We start from the raw sequence: 17,491 nt of genomic DNA on the forward strand, positions 1-17,491 counted from the left end.
ATATAAACAGACTATTCTCAGAGTGACCAGCTGCTGGAGCCTCGGCTTCCGTCTCCGGTGGTCCTCCCGAGTTTCCCCCTGTGCCAGCTCAGCTGCCTCTTGAATCCAGGGAGAGTAGATTGGCTGACTCGTCCCATCTGTGCTGATCCCCTCTCCCTGGTTCACCTGGATCTGCTCACTGCCCCCCCTCCATATACCTGACACCTAAAGTATCTGTACTGTAGGATCAATAAAGTATCTATCCCTCTCTTTATCTGAACAGAACCTCCTCGGAGGAACAAAGGATGCAGACACAGTGCTGTTCATCTGAGTCCAGCATGAAGCTGAAGTGACAAGTCTTGTTACAGAAAACGTGTTCAGCCCCGGAGGAGATGAGACTAACAATACACTTTATCTGCCTGCAGATCAGAAGTTGTGTGTTGTGTGTTTGTGAAGCCTTCAGTCGGTGACACTGTGAAACAACCCAGAGAGGACGGAGGCAGGAAGCAGCGGAGAGGAGATGAAAGAGTGAGGAAGACGAGCAGCAGCCATGTTTGTAGCACAGAGGAAAATAAACCAAACAACAGTGCACAAAGTCTTTACTGCCATTGAAGTGCCACTCCTCACACACACAGACACACACGCAGACACAGACACACACTCTGCAGTGCCCGTCCTGTGCTGTTCAGTGAGTCTTTGAGCTGCAGGGTTTTGTCGAGTGGAGGAACTGAAGCTTCACCTGCTCTGATGATCTGTTGTCAGCTGAGTCACATCTTCACTGCAGAGAAAAGACCAACACACAGCTGGAGGCGCTTTACTGCAGCCCCAGTATCACACACACACACACAGACACACACACACACACACACACAGACACACACATTTCAATTTATACAAATAGTAACTTTCTGATTCAAGCCACTGAGGAAAGTGGTCTCTCACTGTTGGACCCTAACGTTTGTCAGATCAGCACATGAACATGTTTCCAGTGAAGAAGCTCAGCTCATGTGTTTAAATCTACTTGGTTAATTTTACGTCTGAAATATCAAACTTCTCTGAACATCACGTTGTAGTTTACAGAACAGAAGCAGGTGAAACTGTAAAAAAACAACTTGTAATTTCAATCTGGACTAAGAGTAAGAAAACAAGTGAGTCGATTAATACGAAGTTCAAGTGTAATAATGAAGTCCAGCAGCACAGAGTCTACATCATAGATTCATTCAATGTGTTCATGAAATTTACATAGAAATAAAGAAATTCCTAATAAATGTAATATCTAATCATAGTCTGTAAAGCGAGTGGAAATTAAATTTGTTATTAATTATTTGTCAGAAAGCGGAGACTCTAAATAATCTAAAGTTAAAGTGCAGAACAGACTTTTTTGATCCTTATTATAATATGAGACCCAGTTTCCCTCTGAAATGAAGCTGCAGGTAAATGTCAGGGTGGATCAGGCAGAAAGGAAACCTTCACTAATGTGAAGCTTCATTAAATATTCATCAGAGCAATATCACAGATGAATTAACCAGAGCAGCCCATTTCATTTTAATTTGCAACACATTTTCATACACACTAATATATCTTTATAACTGGTGTTTAACAGTATCGCTGTGAAATGTTGATGTCACAGAATGTTAACGTGTTATTCATTTGCAAAGTTACTTTTCTGCAACTGTAACCCTGACAACCGACTGAAGATTACTGACCGTCTGTCACTGACTGTAAACAGCTGCGGTCGATTGTACAAAGCAGCAAAGCAGCATCAGGGAATCAGACCAAAAACCAGAGTGTAAATAAAGATGGCCGACACGTCTCCACTTCCCACGATCCAGAGATGAAGCTGTGCTGGAAAAACACGCCCCTGACCAATCACACGTCAGTCTCAGCTGTCAATCAAGTCAGATAACTCACTATGATGTCACTCGTTAGAGCGCAAACCTTCTCTCATGTGGAGCCATATTTCAATTCTTCAAATCCAGATGATTAAGATCTGCACCAAATTACACAAACTCAATAAATATATCAATGATTCGGTGAGAAATAAATGAATGAAGAGATGTAACCAACCACCAGGGGGCGAGTGGGGTGTTCAGGCTTCACTTTTGGGAATAACCTTCAAACTACAGAGGGAAAAGCCAGTGAAAGTTTTTCATATGCACACATTAGTTATTCACCTGAACATGTATGGTGCTTCTTTATTACCCAGAATTCAGTGCGCTGAGGTTGAACGTAGCCTCGTGTTCACGGAGCCGAACTCTGACGACAGATTGAAATCCCAGCGAGCGGCAGAGCAGCTAATAAAATAATCATTATTCAGAGCTGCAGCTGCAACGGGATGTTAAAGCTCATTTCTCTTCCGGCATTGATTATAAACACTAAATGCTTAATTAGGAAAATACTAAATGTTAATGTTTATCGATTTGTAGATTTACAGTAGAGTCACGGGTCTCTCTCTGCAGCAACTTAGGAAATAAACAGTGGGCTGATAACGATGTGGGAAATATTCATGATCACAGAGCTCATTAAAGAGTCTTTAAATAAATACACTCAACATTACAAATGAATATTATGACTATGATGCAATACTGTGTGTTTAATGCTTTAATGAAACCCTGCAGGGAGGGAAGCTGCATCACTCGTCTCTATGATAACTGAGGAGCAGCTTGGCCTCTCACTTCACAACCAGCAGGAGGCGCTGTTTTCAGCAAACACACTGATACGAGTCCAGGTATGTTACCTGCTCATCAGCAAACACAGAGACAGGAGCTGCAGCTTCAGATAATAAAGAAGATCCCGATGAATCTGGGTTTTACAGGTGATAATAAGCATGTGTTGCTCCTTCAGCCTCAGGCCTCTACAGCTTCATGTGCTCATGAGGACTATCAGCAGATGAGCTCATGTCACATTCCTCTTGTATGATTCTGAACATTGGTTCATCAACAGTTTGGTTCCAGATGTAAAAAATCCCATTAATTTTATTATCAGTTATATTATTCTTACATCTGAAGGAGACTAACAATCTAATATTCTCGTGTAGAAGCCTCAAGTCGCCATGAAATCAACTGTGTTAGATGAAATGTGTTTTCCTTACAATGTCGAGGAGACGTACGACACTACCCACAATCCTCGGGTGTAATAACGCTGTCTCTGATTGGTTGAGCTCGCTGTTACCATGGTAATGTTCTGTGTCACGTTGGTTTCTCCTTCTGACAGGCTGCAGTTTCTAGAGATGAGGAAAATTATGAAAAGGTAAAAATAATAAGGTTGAATAAGACAAAGCAGCTGGGAATTATTAGAGAAGGTCTTGTTCACAATGGTTTATGGGATGTTGGTTCCCTCCCTCTGACTCACAGTCTTGTACCTTTGCTCAACAGAAGCATTGTTTCAAATCCATTCAAAGAAATATGGTGGGAGGAGCATCATCAGACTCTGAAGGTTGTTCCAGAGCCGAGGAGCTGCTGAGGAGAAAGACCTGCAAACATCTTGGTGTGGAGATGCTGTACAGGGTGAGATGTGTGTCAGGGTGAGATGTGGAGACACAAAACAATTGGAAGGATTTTAAACTTCCTACAGTTGCTTTCTCTGCATCACATTCACAGAAACATCATCAGCTGAAATCCTCACATCCGAATGTGTAACAGACGTAAAGAACGTTCACTCTGCGCGGAAGTGACTTATAAAATAAACATGAGTCACAGCCTCGTGAAGATAGATTGGCCTACATGCAATAAGTGATGAATGCACTTTCCTCCCAGGCATAAAGAAGATGTGTCCTTTTAAAAAGTTTTGGAAGAATGCTTGGGGGGGTCGCACGCACACACACACACACACACACACACACACACACACACACACACACACACACACAGATATTAATTCAGTTTTTCTCTTCCTAACCTAGTTGCTGCCGACTCCTCCTCCAGAACCTGGTTTATATTATTGATTTTAAACCTATATCTCACTTCGACTGTTCCTTAACATTTGCCTGCAGCAGGTCAGTTAAACACTTTTCCCTCCGAGTCGTGATATAACTTTAAAAGTTCACAAATCCCGACAAATGAGCCGTGCGTTCCGAAGTATTAAACCCTTTCTCAGGAGGCTGATTTCCCCTCAGAGCCGAACCCGACTGTCACACTGTTCCACTCCAGAGCTGCATCTGAGGCTTCTCACCAAAACGCTCTTTTAAAATGATTCTCCTCCGAACCCCGCGTGTCAAACACATTCAAATCAAGCAGATGAAGAGGAAGTGAAGCTCCAGGACGCCGCTCGGACGCAGCGTGAGTCGGACTCTCGGGTGAAGAGGCCGTCTGTGTTTAGTGATCAGAGAAATCTGGATTTAATACGTTTTGAGAGAACAAATCATGAGCTGAGACGAGATTTTAGAGAATCCTGTTTTTTTTTTCCTTAATCTGACTCTGTTTTAATGTTTATTTATAATTGGACCAAAGTCAGATTCACACGATGTACAGTTTGTGAGAAGCCACATTCTTTAGGGTCGGTCGATTTCTTCTGGGGACGAGTTCAACATCAACACAACTCGAGCTGAGACGCAGACCAACAACAATCTGAAACACAGAGTTTAAGTTTTGTGCTTTGTTTCACTAAGTTTTCTTCCTGTTCACCAAAATGTCTAAGTGTCTTTTTCTTATATGATTAATGTGTAACCAGCGGCTCTAGTTGGATACGGTGAAAGATGTGAAGATGATTCATCCTGTGCAGGGACCCAGGAAGTGGTAAATTCATAACTAAATAAATAAAGAAACGAATTATCTAACATTTCATATGAGGGTGAATGAGAATATCACAACTAGAAATTAAAAGATAGAACATTTTCAAAAATAGAAGAAACCCAGGATGCTCTGACATGACTAATGGCTCCGTTTAACACCTGAGTACAAGTTGTGTGGGAAGCAGAATGTGACAAGAGGGAATAAATTAATCATAATGCAGAACAGCAGAGATAAACACAGAGAGAATCATGAAGTCTGCTGTGACATGAAAGTGTCTCCGGGAGATTTTATTTACTTCTTCTTTCAGCAGTTTTCTAACAGAAGGAAAAATGTGCAGCAGCATCGTTTCTCTCAGAGACTCGAGTCGTGTTCGGTCTTAATTTGGAATTGATTGAGTCTCACAGAGTATCTCAGACTGTGGGTGAACCATCTTGGGTTTACACTGGACTCAATGTTCTCCTGCTGCATTATGGTTCTGTTGCTTTGCTTTACGCTGCGAGCGGCACAAGTGAAACCGAACTCAGCCGATCAAATCAGATCCAGATCCGAGAGGAGGCAGCTGGTTGAGGAGTTGAATTCTTCTCTCAAGCAGCATCTTGAACGGTACAAAGCCCGGAAGCGTGAAAGAGATGTTGTGTATCACAAGCATGAATCTGATTGTTGTTGTGATGGGACCCTGGGTTTCACACAACGAGCTTTGTTACATGGACGTGTTGTGAGAGATGAATCTCAGAACACAGGAAAGCATCAGGTCTTTGTATTGAACCAGGATGAAGCCGTTCCTTTTCCTCCTCAGTGACATTCACGCTTCACTCTCCTTCCATCCAATCACAACCGGACACTGTCGAAGTTTAAAATGTTAGTTAAGTGCTCAATGAGAGTCCCACTACCACTCATCTCCCTTCCAGCATCCAATCAGACGCCTTCATCAGACGCCCCATCTTCATCTTCTTCATCATCATCATCATCACCTCAGTGTATAAGCTCCTTCTGTTCAAAGCACCTGATTCATGGGACTGTTTCCACTGTGTTCACTTCCTGCTGCCGACTGTTCCTCTGCTCACTTTAGATGTTATTTCATTCTTATTTACTCATTTGTATTTGTTTCTCTATAAATCTTTCCTGGTTTGTATGTAAGTGTGTGGGTGTGTGTGTGGGTGTGTGTGTGTGTGTGTGTGTGTGTTTGTCTGTGTGTGTGTGTGTGTGTGTACGCACATTGAGATCAACAAACCACTTCAACACAGTATTGTAAAACATTTCATCACAAAATCTATGAACGTGTGCGGGTCCGAGGGAAGCTCACCTGGAGGCTGATGTGTTGGAACAGCTTCAATCCACAAAATGTGACTTTCAACAAACCTGCTGAGATCCATGTTTGTAAATCCTGGTTCTCATCATTACATCTCATGTGTTATTTTAAACATGGTTTCCCTGAAGCGTGACTTCCATCACCTGCAGCACTTCACATGAATATTCATCACAAGTCTCATTAGAAGAGAAAATATGTTCATAGGTTTGATGAATTTATTTTTATCAAACTTATGACTTTGCTTCTGTCTCTTTAATGAGACTTCAGCTCTGCAGTTACGTCACAGACTCCTCCCCCCTGCACCGCCTGACCTTTGTCTTTAGGATCTGACACAAACCTCTTCTTGACAGAGTTAATATTTTATCATAACTTGTCTTTACTTTTGTATAGACAGTAAAGATATGTGCAGTGTGAGAATATGTACAGTGATTGTATTGCACAGGCAGATGAATCAGGTACAGTGAAGAGTTAAAGTGTTAGAGTGCATTCCATAAGGGGGGTGCATAGTTTGTACTGACAGCAGACATGCTTGTACATTTGTTTCAGGTTTTTCAGGTTTTATCATCCAGCATCTCAAGCTCCGCCCTCTCCTGACACACCTGAGAAACAAGGAAGCATCTGTTCCTCCCTGAAGAGACGCAGGCTGAAAACCAGGCGATCACATTTACCTTCCAAACCAAACTAAACCAAACCAGACCAGAGGTCCTGAGTGAGTCCAGCTACAGGAGAGAAGAGTCAAACTACAACCTGCCGACGCTCCACACACTGACCGTGATCCTGTGGACATCATAGATCACAGGATCTATGATGCCTTCAGAGATCCTGTTCTTCTGTCATGTAGCCACAGCTTCTGTAAAGACTGTGTGAAGAGCTGGTGGAAAGACAAAGAAGTAAAAGTGTCCACTTTGTAAGAGAAGATCTTCAAAGTCAGAACCACCTTGTAACCTGGTGTTAAAGAACCTGTGTGAGACCTTCTTACAGGAGAGAGATCAGAGCTCTTCACCTGCTCTCTGCAGTCTGCACTCAGAGAAACTCAGACTCTTCTGTCTGGACCATCAGCAGCCAGTGTGTCTCGTCTGCAGAGATTCAGAAAAACACACCGGCCACAAATTCAGACCCATCGATGAAGCTGCACAACAACACAAGAAGCAGCTTCAGGAAACTCTGGAGCCCTTGAAGAAGAAGTTACAGTGTTTTGAACGTGTTAAAGTAGAGTTTGAAAAAACAGCAGAACACATTAAGGTCCAGGCCGGACTCACAGAGACGCAGATCAAGGAGCAGTTTAAAAAGCTTCATCAGTTTCTGGAGGAGGAAGAGGAGGCCAGGATGGCTGCACTGAGGGAGGAAGAGGAGCAGAAGAGTCGGATGATGAAGGAGAAGATTGAGGCTCTGAGCAGAGACATAACGTCTCTTTCAGACACAATCAGAACCACAGAGGACGAGCTGAGAGCTGAAGACGTCTCGTTCCTGCTCAACTACAAGGCTGCAGTGGAACGAGTCCAGCAGCGCCCCCTGCTGGATGATCCACAGCTGGCCTCAGGAGCTCTGATAGACAAGGCCAAACATCTGGGCAACCTGAGCTTCAACATCTGGAACAAGATGAAGGACATGGTCTCCTACAGTCCTGTGGTTCTGGACCCAAACTCTGCTTATCCAGGACTCGTCCTGTCTGAAGATCTGACCAGTTTGAGACTAGGAGAGAGACAGAAGCTTCCTGACAATCCAGAGAGGTTTGATTATTACCCCTCAGTCCTGGGATCTAAGGGTTTTAACTCAGGGACTCACAGCTGGGACGTCCTGGTTGGAGACAGTACACACTGGGTCCTGGGTGTGGCAGCAGAGTCTGACCAGAGGAAGGGAAAGAAACTGTCAGATGAAGAGTCTGAATCATGGGAAATACAGCTCTATGAAGGTAAATACTCAGCATGGTCACCATCAGGATCATCTGTTCTCTCTGTGCAGAAGATCCAGAGGATCAGAGTGAACCTGGACTGGAACAGAGGAGAACTTTCGTTCTATGATCCTGATACTAACAAACACATTCACACCTTTTCACACACTTTCACTCAAAAGATGTTTCCATACTTTAGCAATGCACATTATGATCATCCAGTGAAGCTGTTACCTGTGAAAGTCTCTGTGACGCTGGATCAGAGCCGTTAGAGATAAAGATTTTATTCATGTTTATTTCTTCAAGAGAAATCTGCTGAATTTAAATTTTAAACTCGTTATTCTAAAGCTTTGTTTACTTCTCCTTTTACTTCTCACTCATTTTTATTTCTCCTGTCGACTTTTCCACGTGTGTAAAAAGATTTCATTATTTTCTTCTGTTTTGTTTGTTTTGTTTTTTTCTTTCATGGAAAATGTTTTCTATCATTTAGATTTTGTGTGGATCCATGAAGTCGAGCAAACTGATGAAGATCCACATAAAAACACATTTATCAATAACAGCTGATCATTGTTCACATTCAACAAACTTTATTAAAACACAAATGAGACATGATTCATGTTTAATCACATAAAGTCTGTTCACATATGAAGTAATCGCACATATATGAACATTTGTCTGTTTGATCTGATGAAGCCAAAATGATTTTGTCTGTAAAATTGTTTATTCAACAGCATCCGAGTGATGTGATTTTAATATTGTGATCATGATAATAAAAACTATTAAACAGAAACAGAATTTTGTCCTTTCTTAATATGAAATATAATAATAGAATGGACTCCTGAGACATAATTCTCCTTGAAACAGCCTGTAACGCCTGAAAGATAATGTCTTATTGTCATGGTCTTCTTTAAATCACCTTGAAGGATAAAATAGAAACCTGATTTTCACCTTGTTGTACAAACACTTAAAACCCACAGATTCCAGCAGCCTGAACCATATCTCATCTCTTTCTACAATATGAAATTCTGAATGTGTAAAAGGGAGAAAACTTATTTAAAATTAATTTAAAACACCTTTTTCTTTGGAAACTTTTGGGAATGTTTGATTTGCTTTTAATCATGCTGTTTTTATAGCATTTAGTGACATTTTTTACTGCTTTATTGCTGATGTGGCCAACGCCTTCTCGTCAGCCACCTTGTCTCTTTGGATTTACTTCTTCTCATCAATGTCCAGGTTTCAGCTGAGAGGAATCAAAACTGAAACTTGGAGTTTATACGATGATTCAACGTGAAAAATAACAAAACTCATGTTCTCCGGGGTCCAGAAATTCAGAACAGAAAAAAAAAGTGAATTCAAAATCGAAAAAAAACTGAAAACCGAGGATGAGCCTTGTTTTAAAAGACAAAGTTCAGAATCACAACAGTTTGTAGCTTTGTAAAGAAAAGTGCTGTATAAATAAAGTGTAAAATTATTATCATCATGAGTCTTAATAACTAATTTGAAAGTGTTAACACACCCATCACACTGACACTGCTGAAGCACGACTGCACCAACCACTGGAGACACAGGACTTGTTGAAGACTGATGAATATTTTATAAATGTCTGGCATAAACTTTTCATAAAGTCCAAAGCTGCTCTTCAGTTATTTGTAGAACTAAATGGACAAACTGTGCCAAGCCTGCGGTGACTCTCCTCCATCTCTGTTCACATCATCTCCATCAACAGATTATCGCTCTGTGGGTTTATCTCCTAACATGAGAGCAAAGAGGAGGAGGAGGAGGAGGAGGAGGAGGAGGAGGAGGAGGAGGAGGAGGAGGAAGACAACAGATCTGACTGTGGAGTGGAAAGCAGAGGAGAGGATACATGAGGAGAAACAGGAAAGAGAGAGAAACACTTTAATTGTTCACAAAACCTCCTTCAGTGTCACTAACAACCACATGTGGAATCTCTTACTGAGGCCAAAGGGCAGAAACAGAAAAGCAGCTGAAGGGATAACGAAGATCTTCTGTGTTGTTTCAGACAAGAGACAAATAACCTTTAAACACTCTCACTTACTGTAAGACATCTTCCTTCAGACGCCTCTGGGTTCTGTGACGCTGCTGAAATCAAATCAAATCTGATTTGGCAACATACAGAAAACACAATGACGCCCAACAGCAGCAGCAGCAGAAACTTAATTATGGATTTACCTTCCAACTAAAACTAAAGATGCTCAGAGGGTTTTAATTATGATTTCTTTCTTCCTTACTTGGAGATTTAAACAGAAACGTCAGAACAAGGAGGAATGATGCAGAATGCATCAAAGATCCTGAAATGGACAGAACCAGAGATGCTGCAGTTCTAGTTCATCTCAAATTAAACAATCCAGGCTAATAAATCTGCTTAAAAGTGTGAGAATTTCATTCAGACTCAGATTTTTAATATCGGTGAAACTTTTATTCATAAAAAATAAAGCGGATAATTCAGTATTGGCTGAGAAGAGACCGCTCAAGGATCTGAATTATTCATGCCACACTTCTATATGACTAAAATATCTGTGTGCAGCGGTGCTGTCGTCTACAGAGCTGACGTGCTGACGGATATTACTCTAACAAATTGCTCCAGTTTTAAAAAGGCACTTAGGATAAAGGTTTTCATCAGAAAGTCTTTAAACCACCTGGTTAGCTCAGACTGAAAACAGGGGGTTTAACTTTCTGTTGTTATCTGTTCCTGAAGACGTCGGTTCTTAAAACCCGAGAAGAGACAGAAGAGCCGGAACGTTTGGAAATTTATCTGCAAATCTCTCTTGATGTTTTACGTTTCTGTTCCTCTCCTCTTCTTCTCTTTATCTTCCTGATCTGTCGTTCCCGTCTTTTCAGTCCTCCGTGTTTTACTCTCTTCTTCTCTCAACAAGCTTAAATCGTATGTTTTGTAGTCTTTTAATTACAGTTCTCTCCTTCACTTCCGTCACTTGACCTCTCCTCTTGTTCCCTTCCTCTGTTTCTCTGTCTAATTAAACCTTTGTTAGGTCTATGGATCAATGCACACACACACACACACACACACAGACACACACTCACTATAGGAAGGTTTGATTTAGATGCTGCTGGAGTTGAATTCAAGCTGAATTTGGGACATGTTGCCACTGAGTTGTTATTTGTGTAATGAGTTCTTGTTAGTGTGTGAGGAGTTGGACCTCGTTAAGGGGAAGTGGGACAGGCATGGAATCTATTCCAGGTCTATTTGAAGGTCGACAAGAGGATGTGGGTCTTTGCGATCTTCAGGGAGTTTGGATTGTCCTTAAAATCCAACGTTGTCCTGAACGAGATGACTTTGCGGGTTTATGGCTGTGAAATATTCTCCATTTCATCATAGTTATCAAAGCTAATACCTGAAAAGATTAAATATCTCACACCCTCTGTTTAAAAAGAGCTGTAGCGAATGTTAGAGCTGCAGCAGCGGCCGTGTCCTGAGCGGCGTCTGATTCCTCGGGCGGAATAAGCACCGCGGGCGATGTGCTGTGTTCCACCAGGGGGCAGCATGTCACTCTGAGGCGTGTCCGGCTGGAACATCAGTGAATTAGAGTAAGTTTGTTTTAGTCTCTGTTAAAACCAGCGAGTGAATCATGACACAGAACAATCTGAGGAGAAATGTTCACCGATTAATAAACGTGAGACTGCTTAAAAACACATTGTTTGCTTTTGACAGGGGTCCAGTTATTTTGTGAGAAACTTATTATGATAATTAACAGGAGCATCATAAACACACAGAATTGACTCAGTATATGAGGGACAGTGAATTTCTGTATAAAGAAGAGAGATTTAATTAGAACGTTAAAAACACTGTTACCAGACCATAAAGAATCCGACTGGTTCCACAGGAGCTCGGTGGCATTTTAATAAAACCACAACAACATGGAGGCTTTTAAATATCTGTTATTATAAAATTAATTATAAATTAAATTATGTAATTTATATAATTATAAAAAATCCCATTATATATACATTTAAAACGGCGAAAACTCTGATTTCATCACTCCTTCGTCTTGATTTTCCTAGAAAAATTTAAGATCAGCTCTGAGTGGTATGCAATGTAATTAAGAAAACATGTTTTATAAAATATAGATATGAAAAATGAAACAGAAAGTATCCTGATGACGTTTCTCATGTAGATCTGTGATTTGCAGGATCTCAGCAGGAAAAACTCACAAGAGACATATGAGGATAAATCATAAATTCAAAGAAGGAAGGAGAACATACAAAACACACACATCTGACAGACTGGAAAGAGGATACTACACACACACACACACACACACACACACACACACACACACACACACACACACTCACACACACACTCACACACAGTTCAGCCACCAGGGAATGGGCAGTAATTTCTTCACACGTGTAGACACAGCACATACATGATGTATATGAAAAGTTCAATGCACACAATCTACATGTCCACACACACACACACACACACACAGACACACACACACACACACTGGCCCCCTGAGAGTTTCCTTCCTCTCGGTGTGAAACTGTGAGTTTCTTGAACTTGTAAACGTCCGTTGGGATTAATTCTTCACACAGGAACGAAACCACTTCCCTTGTTTGAAACACTCGGTGCAGATCATTAAAAAGGTTTCTGCTCTGGACGCTCTGGTTGGTTTATGTTCAGGTTTCCTCCGTCTGTTGTTTAATCAAATGAATAAACCAGTATGAAATAAATGAATTTGACATACACTCTTTATATCTTTAACCTTAAACAAGCATTGGTATTAACATCTTAAACTCTTACTACACAATGATCTGAATGAAGGATGAATCACAATATTCACGACTCACACAAACTTCTAAACTTTCTGCTCAGTTCTAAACTTTCGTTGTGAAAATGTATGAAAATTATCCATTTAGAAATATTTGCAAAAAACTTTTTAATCACTTGAATCTCAAAAAAGCCAAAGCTAATTACTGAGGGAGATTAAATAGGATTTACTGTATGGAATTTATAATAGTAGTGGAACACAACACACAGACACATGCACACACAATCGCACACGAGCACAGATGCTGATGACCCCCCCCCTCCGAACAGAATGTGCTTTTATTAGACTTCCTGGAATCCACAGAGAATAAATCTTTCTCACAGGAAACTCGTCTCCACGTTTCCACTGCACATTTATAATAAAGCGTCCGATCAGAGAATGTGCTGAGGTTCTGATATTCAGATTCAGCCCATTACACAAACTTCCCTTTATCTTTCTTTATGTAAATATCTCCATGTTCGTATTCTTTGCACATATCTGATTGGTTGTTTACTCCTTTGATCTGTTTCCTCCCCCTTCACCATTTATTTATCATCTTGTTTTATTTCCCTCATTCTTTCATTCCTTCCTTCACTCTCCCTTCATCATCACATGTAGTTCCACCAGATTTCCAGTTCCTGTTCTCCTGGTCCCAGTGAAACAAGTATAAACTACAGGCAGAGATTCTGCAGTGTTGCTTCCTGAACGTTTCCTTTTCGACCGGTGGAGAGAAGATTCATCTCGTTAAGTTCAAGATCGATTATGATTAACGTTCGATATGGAAAAGGACAAAACCTTATGTTGGTTCTCTGAGTTTCCTGAAGCTACAGACCAACACAGATGCAGCAGTGGCACCAGAACTGGTTTGGAGGAGAGACTTGACGAGTTGGGTTCACGTGAGCTTGTTGTTGTTTATCACTCTGACACAAATAATTATCACAGGTTGAGTCTGTCCCTCACACTGAGGCAGCGGTTTGTTGTGTGTTTGCTCTCAGACAGTGTTAATGGATCTCACACAGCAAAACGAAGTCGGACTAAACAACACAATCTGATCTGTGGGATCACACACAGCTGCTCTGAACACGTCTGCTCTGTTTCAACTTGCTTTATTAATAAATGACTTGTGTGATATCTGTAGAAATGACTGTAGCTTCAACTGGGACAAAGACAAATGGACGAGAGACTGTCTGGCAACATGGAGCCTATAGATCTCCCATGATGCAACAGGCTTGTCCACGTTACCTTGGCTTCGTCTCCATTCAAACAGAATACGTGATGTGGAACAGAGTCGAGCTTGAACGCAGCACGACTGGACAAAGGGAAATGTTCGTCTCATCCGGGACGTCGGATGTTTCGAGGTCTCCTTCTCACAGAGCGGCTGTTTACTGATGAGGAAAAGAAATGTGTGTTTTTAGAGAAGCAGGTTGTACTGGGATCCAGAGGAGGGAGGATACTGGAGGAGGAGCTAACACTGGTTTGACTGGGATTTAATTCAAGAACATCGAGAGACGTCCAACACTCGTAGGACGTGTCCATGTCCAAATGGAAGGAGGAGACCAGAGTAAAATGGCCGCTCTATATTCTCTCTCCCCCCCCTCCTATTTGCTGGTGAGGATTCAGTCCATGAATCATGGATGGAGTGCTCAGACTCACACCTGCTGCCCCACCGAGGGGGGAAAGGTACAAATTCACACATGCACACACACACACACATATACACACACATATACACAATACACATGCACAGACACACACTCCCCCCCCCCCCAGCCTCTGCTGTATAAATAATTAATTGTAATATCAGAGAAAGGTCTGTGGAGAGTGTGAGGCTGCGTTTACACCTCAGCTCCTCTGACCTCAGCATGTGACATGTGCTCATTCTGTGTGTGTCTGTGTGTGTGTGTGTCTGTGTGTGTGTGTGTGTGCCTGTGTGTGTGTTTGTGCCTCTACTCTAGGCTACATGAGTGGCTCTGTCCGTCTCTTCATTCCTGTGTGTTTGTTTGTGGCTCCAGAAAATCATTAACAAGTAGTGTGTGTGTTTGTGAGTCGATACTTCCTGCTGAACATGTGTTTGTGCACACATTGGAATCTGTTCAAGTGTAAGTACCAACCTTGTGAGGACCGATCGTCCTCATGGGGACAGACGTCCTCCTGAGGTGAGACAACCTGAGGACCTGACTGTCTCTAATGAACTGAAGTCAAGTCACTGTCCAACAAGAGGAAACACAACAACAGATGAATAAATCTAACTGTGACAAAAGGGAAAAGGAAATTAAAGCAGCATTTTAAACCATTTGTATTGTTGAATTGTTTTTTTTACACAACAGTTGTTTGCAGTTTATTTGTCTGTCCCTCCTGGAGGTTTATCATTTGATTCAAAGTGAGCATGATGTGTATATCCAGATGTGCATGTGTGTGCACATGTCTGCAGTGAACTCTGGGCTCGGCTGGTCATCCCTGTCCCCAGATGTTTCTTTCAGCTCTTCCTGGTTAACCCCAAAGCCTGATGGGATATGTAGTCCCTGCAGGGAGTTCCACCTCAGCTGTTCCCAGGCATCCTGAGGCTGCTGCCCTCGTGAGCCAGCGTGAGAACAGCCGACGCCCTCGAGTGAAGCAGCTGAGAAAACTCATTTCGTATTCGTATTTGTGATGTCGTATTTTCCAGGGTTTCGTCCAAATTAACTTTATGCATATTTGAATAAAAATCTGTGTTTTGGATTTAAAAAGGTTGATTCTGGTGCATGAAACGTTTTTTAAAATTCCATATTGGACAATGCCAGGCGTCAGGCTTGTGTTGATGTAATAACTGTGGTAATAACTGCAGTGGGCCCAGTGGCTCCAGGCCCAAAACATGAGCTTTCACCAGCTGGTCCTGTTATTGTGATGGATAATGTTCACAGTGGCCTGTTGGCTGCGCTGCTGCTGTTTGGCTCCGAGCGCCACGATGGTGCTGAGCTCTTATTTGAGTGTTAATGGGGAAACTTGGCCTGTGTGGAGCCGGGACAGAGCCAGGACATGCTCGGCTCCACCTCTCTCTCTCTCTCTCTCTCTCTTCCTGTCGCCCTTCCTCTCGACCTCTTCCTCCCTCTGTCTTCCTCTGCTCACTAGTTCCATGTTCTGCTCTTCCTCCCTCTGGTTTGTCTCTCGCCTCCCGCTCCGTCACGCTCCCGCTGCTCTCTGATTTGCAGTGTTTGGGAGCCGGCGTTCTCCTGGATGCTGTTGTTGTGGAGCAGGCACGTTCACAGACATTTTGGGGGGCCGGTGCTCAAACCCAAAAAAAGGGCACCCATTGCCAAAATTATTTATGAAATTAAAAATAATAATAATAAATAAATAAAAACTTACTGATTCTCCCTCATTTGTTTTACTTGTTGATGGCCTGATCCAATATAAAATAGAGCTGCTACCCTGAGCTGCTTGTTGCAGTTCCCTGTCCTTCTGCTTTTGGAGTCTGCCTTTTCTTGGCATTATGCTGCAAATTTTGTAAATGAGATAAATAAATGTTGTGCATAATAATCAAGAGTGACTTACATAATCTCTATAAAGCTGACAACACAGTACACACATTTTTGTTTACTGTTTTCTGACAGAGTTGAAGTATAAGCAGCACAACACTAATAATATACCACAATATAACTCACCAGACTGTCATGTAGCTCAACCTAAGATCTACCTTTCATTTCAATAATTACGATATTAAATGAAACAAAACTAGTGAACTTAATTTGTAGAATAGTAAAACTGCGGGAGGGAGGGAGGGGCCAGCGGGGGCTTGTCGGGGCGAAATTCTCACAAGAACTCAAATAAATGCCCCATCAGATATCAAAACACATTGGGGGGAATTGATGACAGAGAGAGTAATTTTTATTCTTAAATATTGATGAATGAAGAAAAAATTGGGCTCCAGCAGAAGGGCACTTTTCTCATCCAGGGCAAAAGGGGAGGAGCTTGAGCACCACTAGGGGTCTATCTGTGCACGTGCCTGTTGTGGAGCATCAACACTAATGTGCAGCGCTCGGCCCTATGGCAGCCGCTGATAAGATTCACACAGACACAGACATGCCGGCTCTGTGCTCGGCAGCGGTTGGCACGGCTGTAAAGAACGCTGAGTACCATGTCAGTGCTAATATGAAAAGCTTGGCTCTGCTGGTAAACAGTCGGTGACACATTTACATTCACATACAGGACCTGGCAGCGGAATCACAATGATTGGCTCGGCTATAAAGACATTTCAGGTACTAAGGTTAGATTTGTGCCGGTGTGAAAACGCTTCCCTCTGGCAAAGCTGCAGCAGAGACTCAAAGAAAAACAACATCATCAACATGGTTCATGTTTTACTCTGAAAGGAAAAGAACAGTTTCACAGAAGAGGTAGAAGAAGTTTCTTTGTGGTTCTTGATGATGGATAATATGTGAAATCTCAACACGTTTTTGTTTTTCCTCTCTTGCAGGTTCATGGGTCAATGTAGCCCAGATGTTTATGAACATGAAGTTCAGCTTCATATCAGTCGTGCAGACTTCTGGACGAACAGGAACGATCTGATGCTCCGACCACTTGTTGAATTCCTGACTTGTCACGTCAGGATCTCGTTTAAGTCACGAGTCGATTCCCCATATTCAGAATCTTTGTCCTCACTGCGTCTGTGTGAAATAGAAAAACATTTACAACGTGTAAGCATTGCTAGAAAATTCACTTATTCACCTAAATCGTTCATAATTTACAACTATACGTTGGCTTCACTGTCTGGACTCGGAGTCTACGTTTATTTTATTGACAGTCAATAGATGGA

The 17,491-nt window shown here is 42.0% G+C and overlaps 1 protein-coding gene across 1 annotated transcript; it reads left to right on the forward strand.

Moving 5' to 3' along the window:
- Positions 1-3,383: 3,383 nt before the first annotated feature.
- On the forward strand, positions 3,384-17,170 carry LOC133003045 (nuclear factor 7, brain-like). Its single transcript, XM_061072632.1, has 3 exons — positions 3,384-3,485; positions 7,033-8,145; positions 17,153-17,170. Exons 1-3 carry the CDS (start codon positions 3,384-3,386, stop codon positions 17,168-17,170), a joined length of 1,233 nt encoding a protein of 410 aa, XP_060928615.1.
- The last annotated feature ends 321 nt before the right edge of the window (positions 17,171-17,491 follow it).

The sequence above is a fragment of the Limanda limanda genome, chromosome 6 (assembly GCF_963576545.1).
Source record: "Limanda limanda chromosome 6, fLimLim1.1, whole genome shotgun sequence".
NCBI lineage: Eukaryota > Metazoa > Chordata > Actinopteri > Pleuronectiformes > Pleuronectidae > Limanda > Limanda limanda.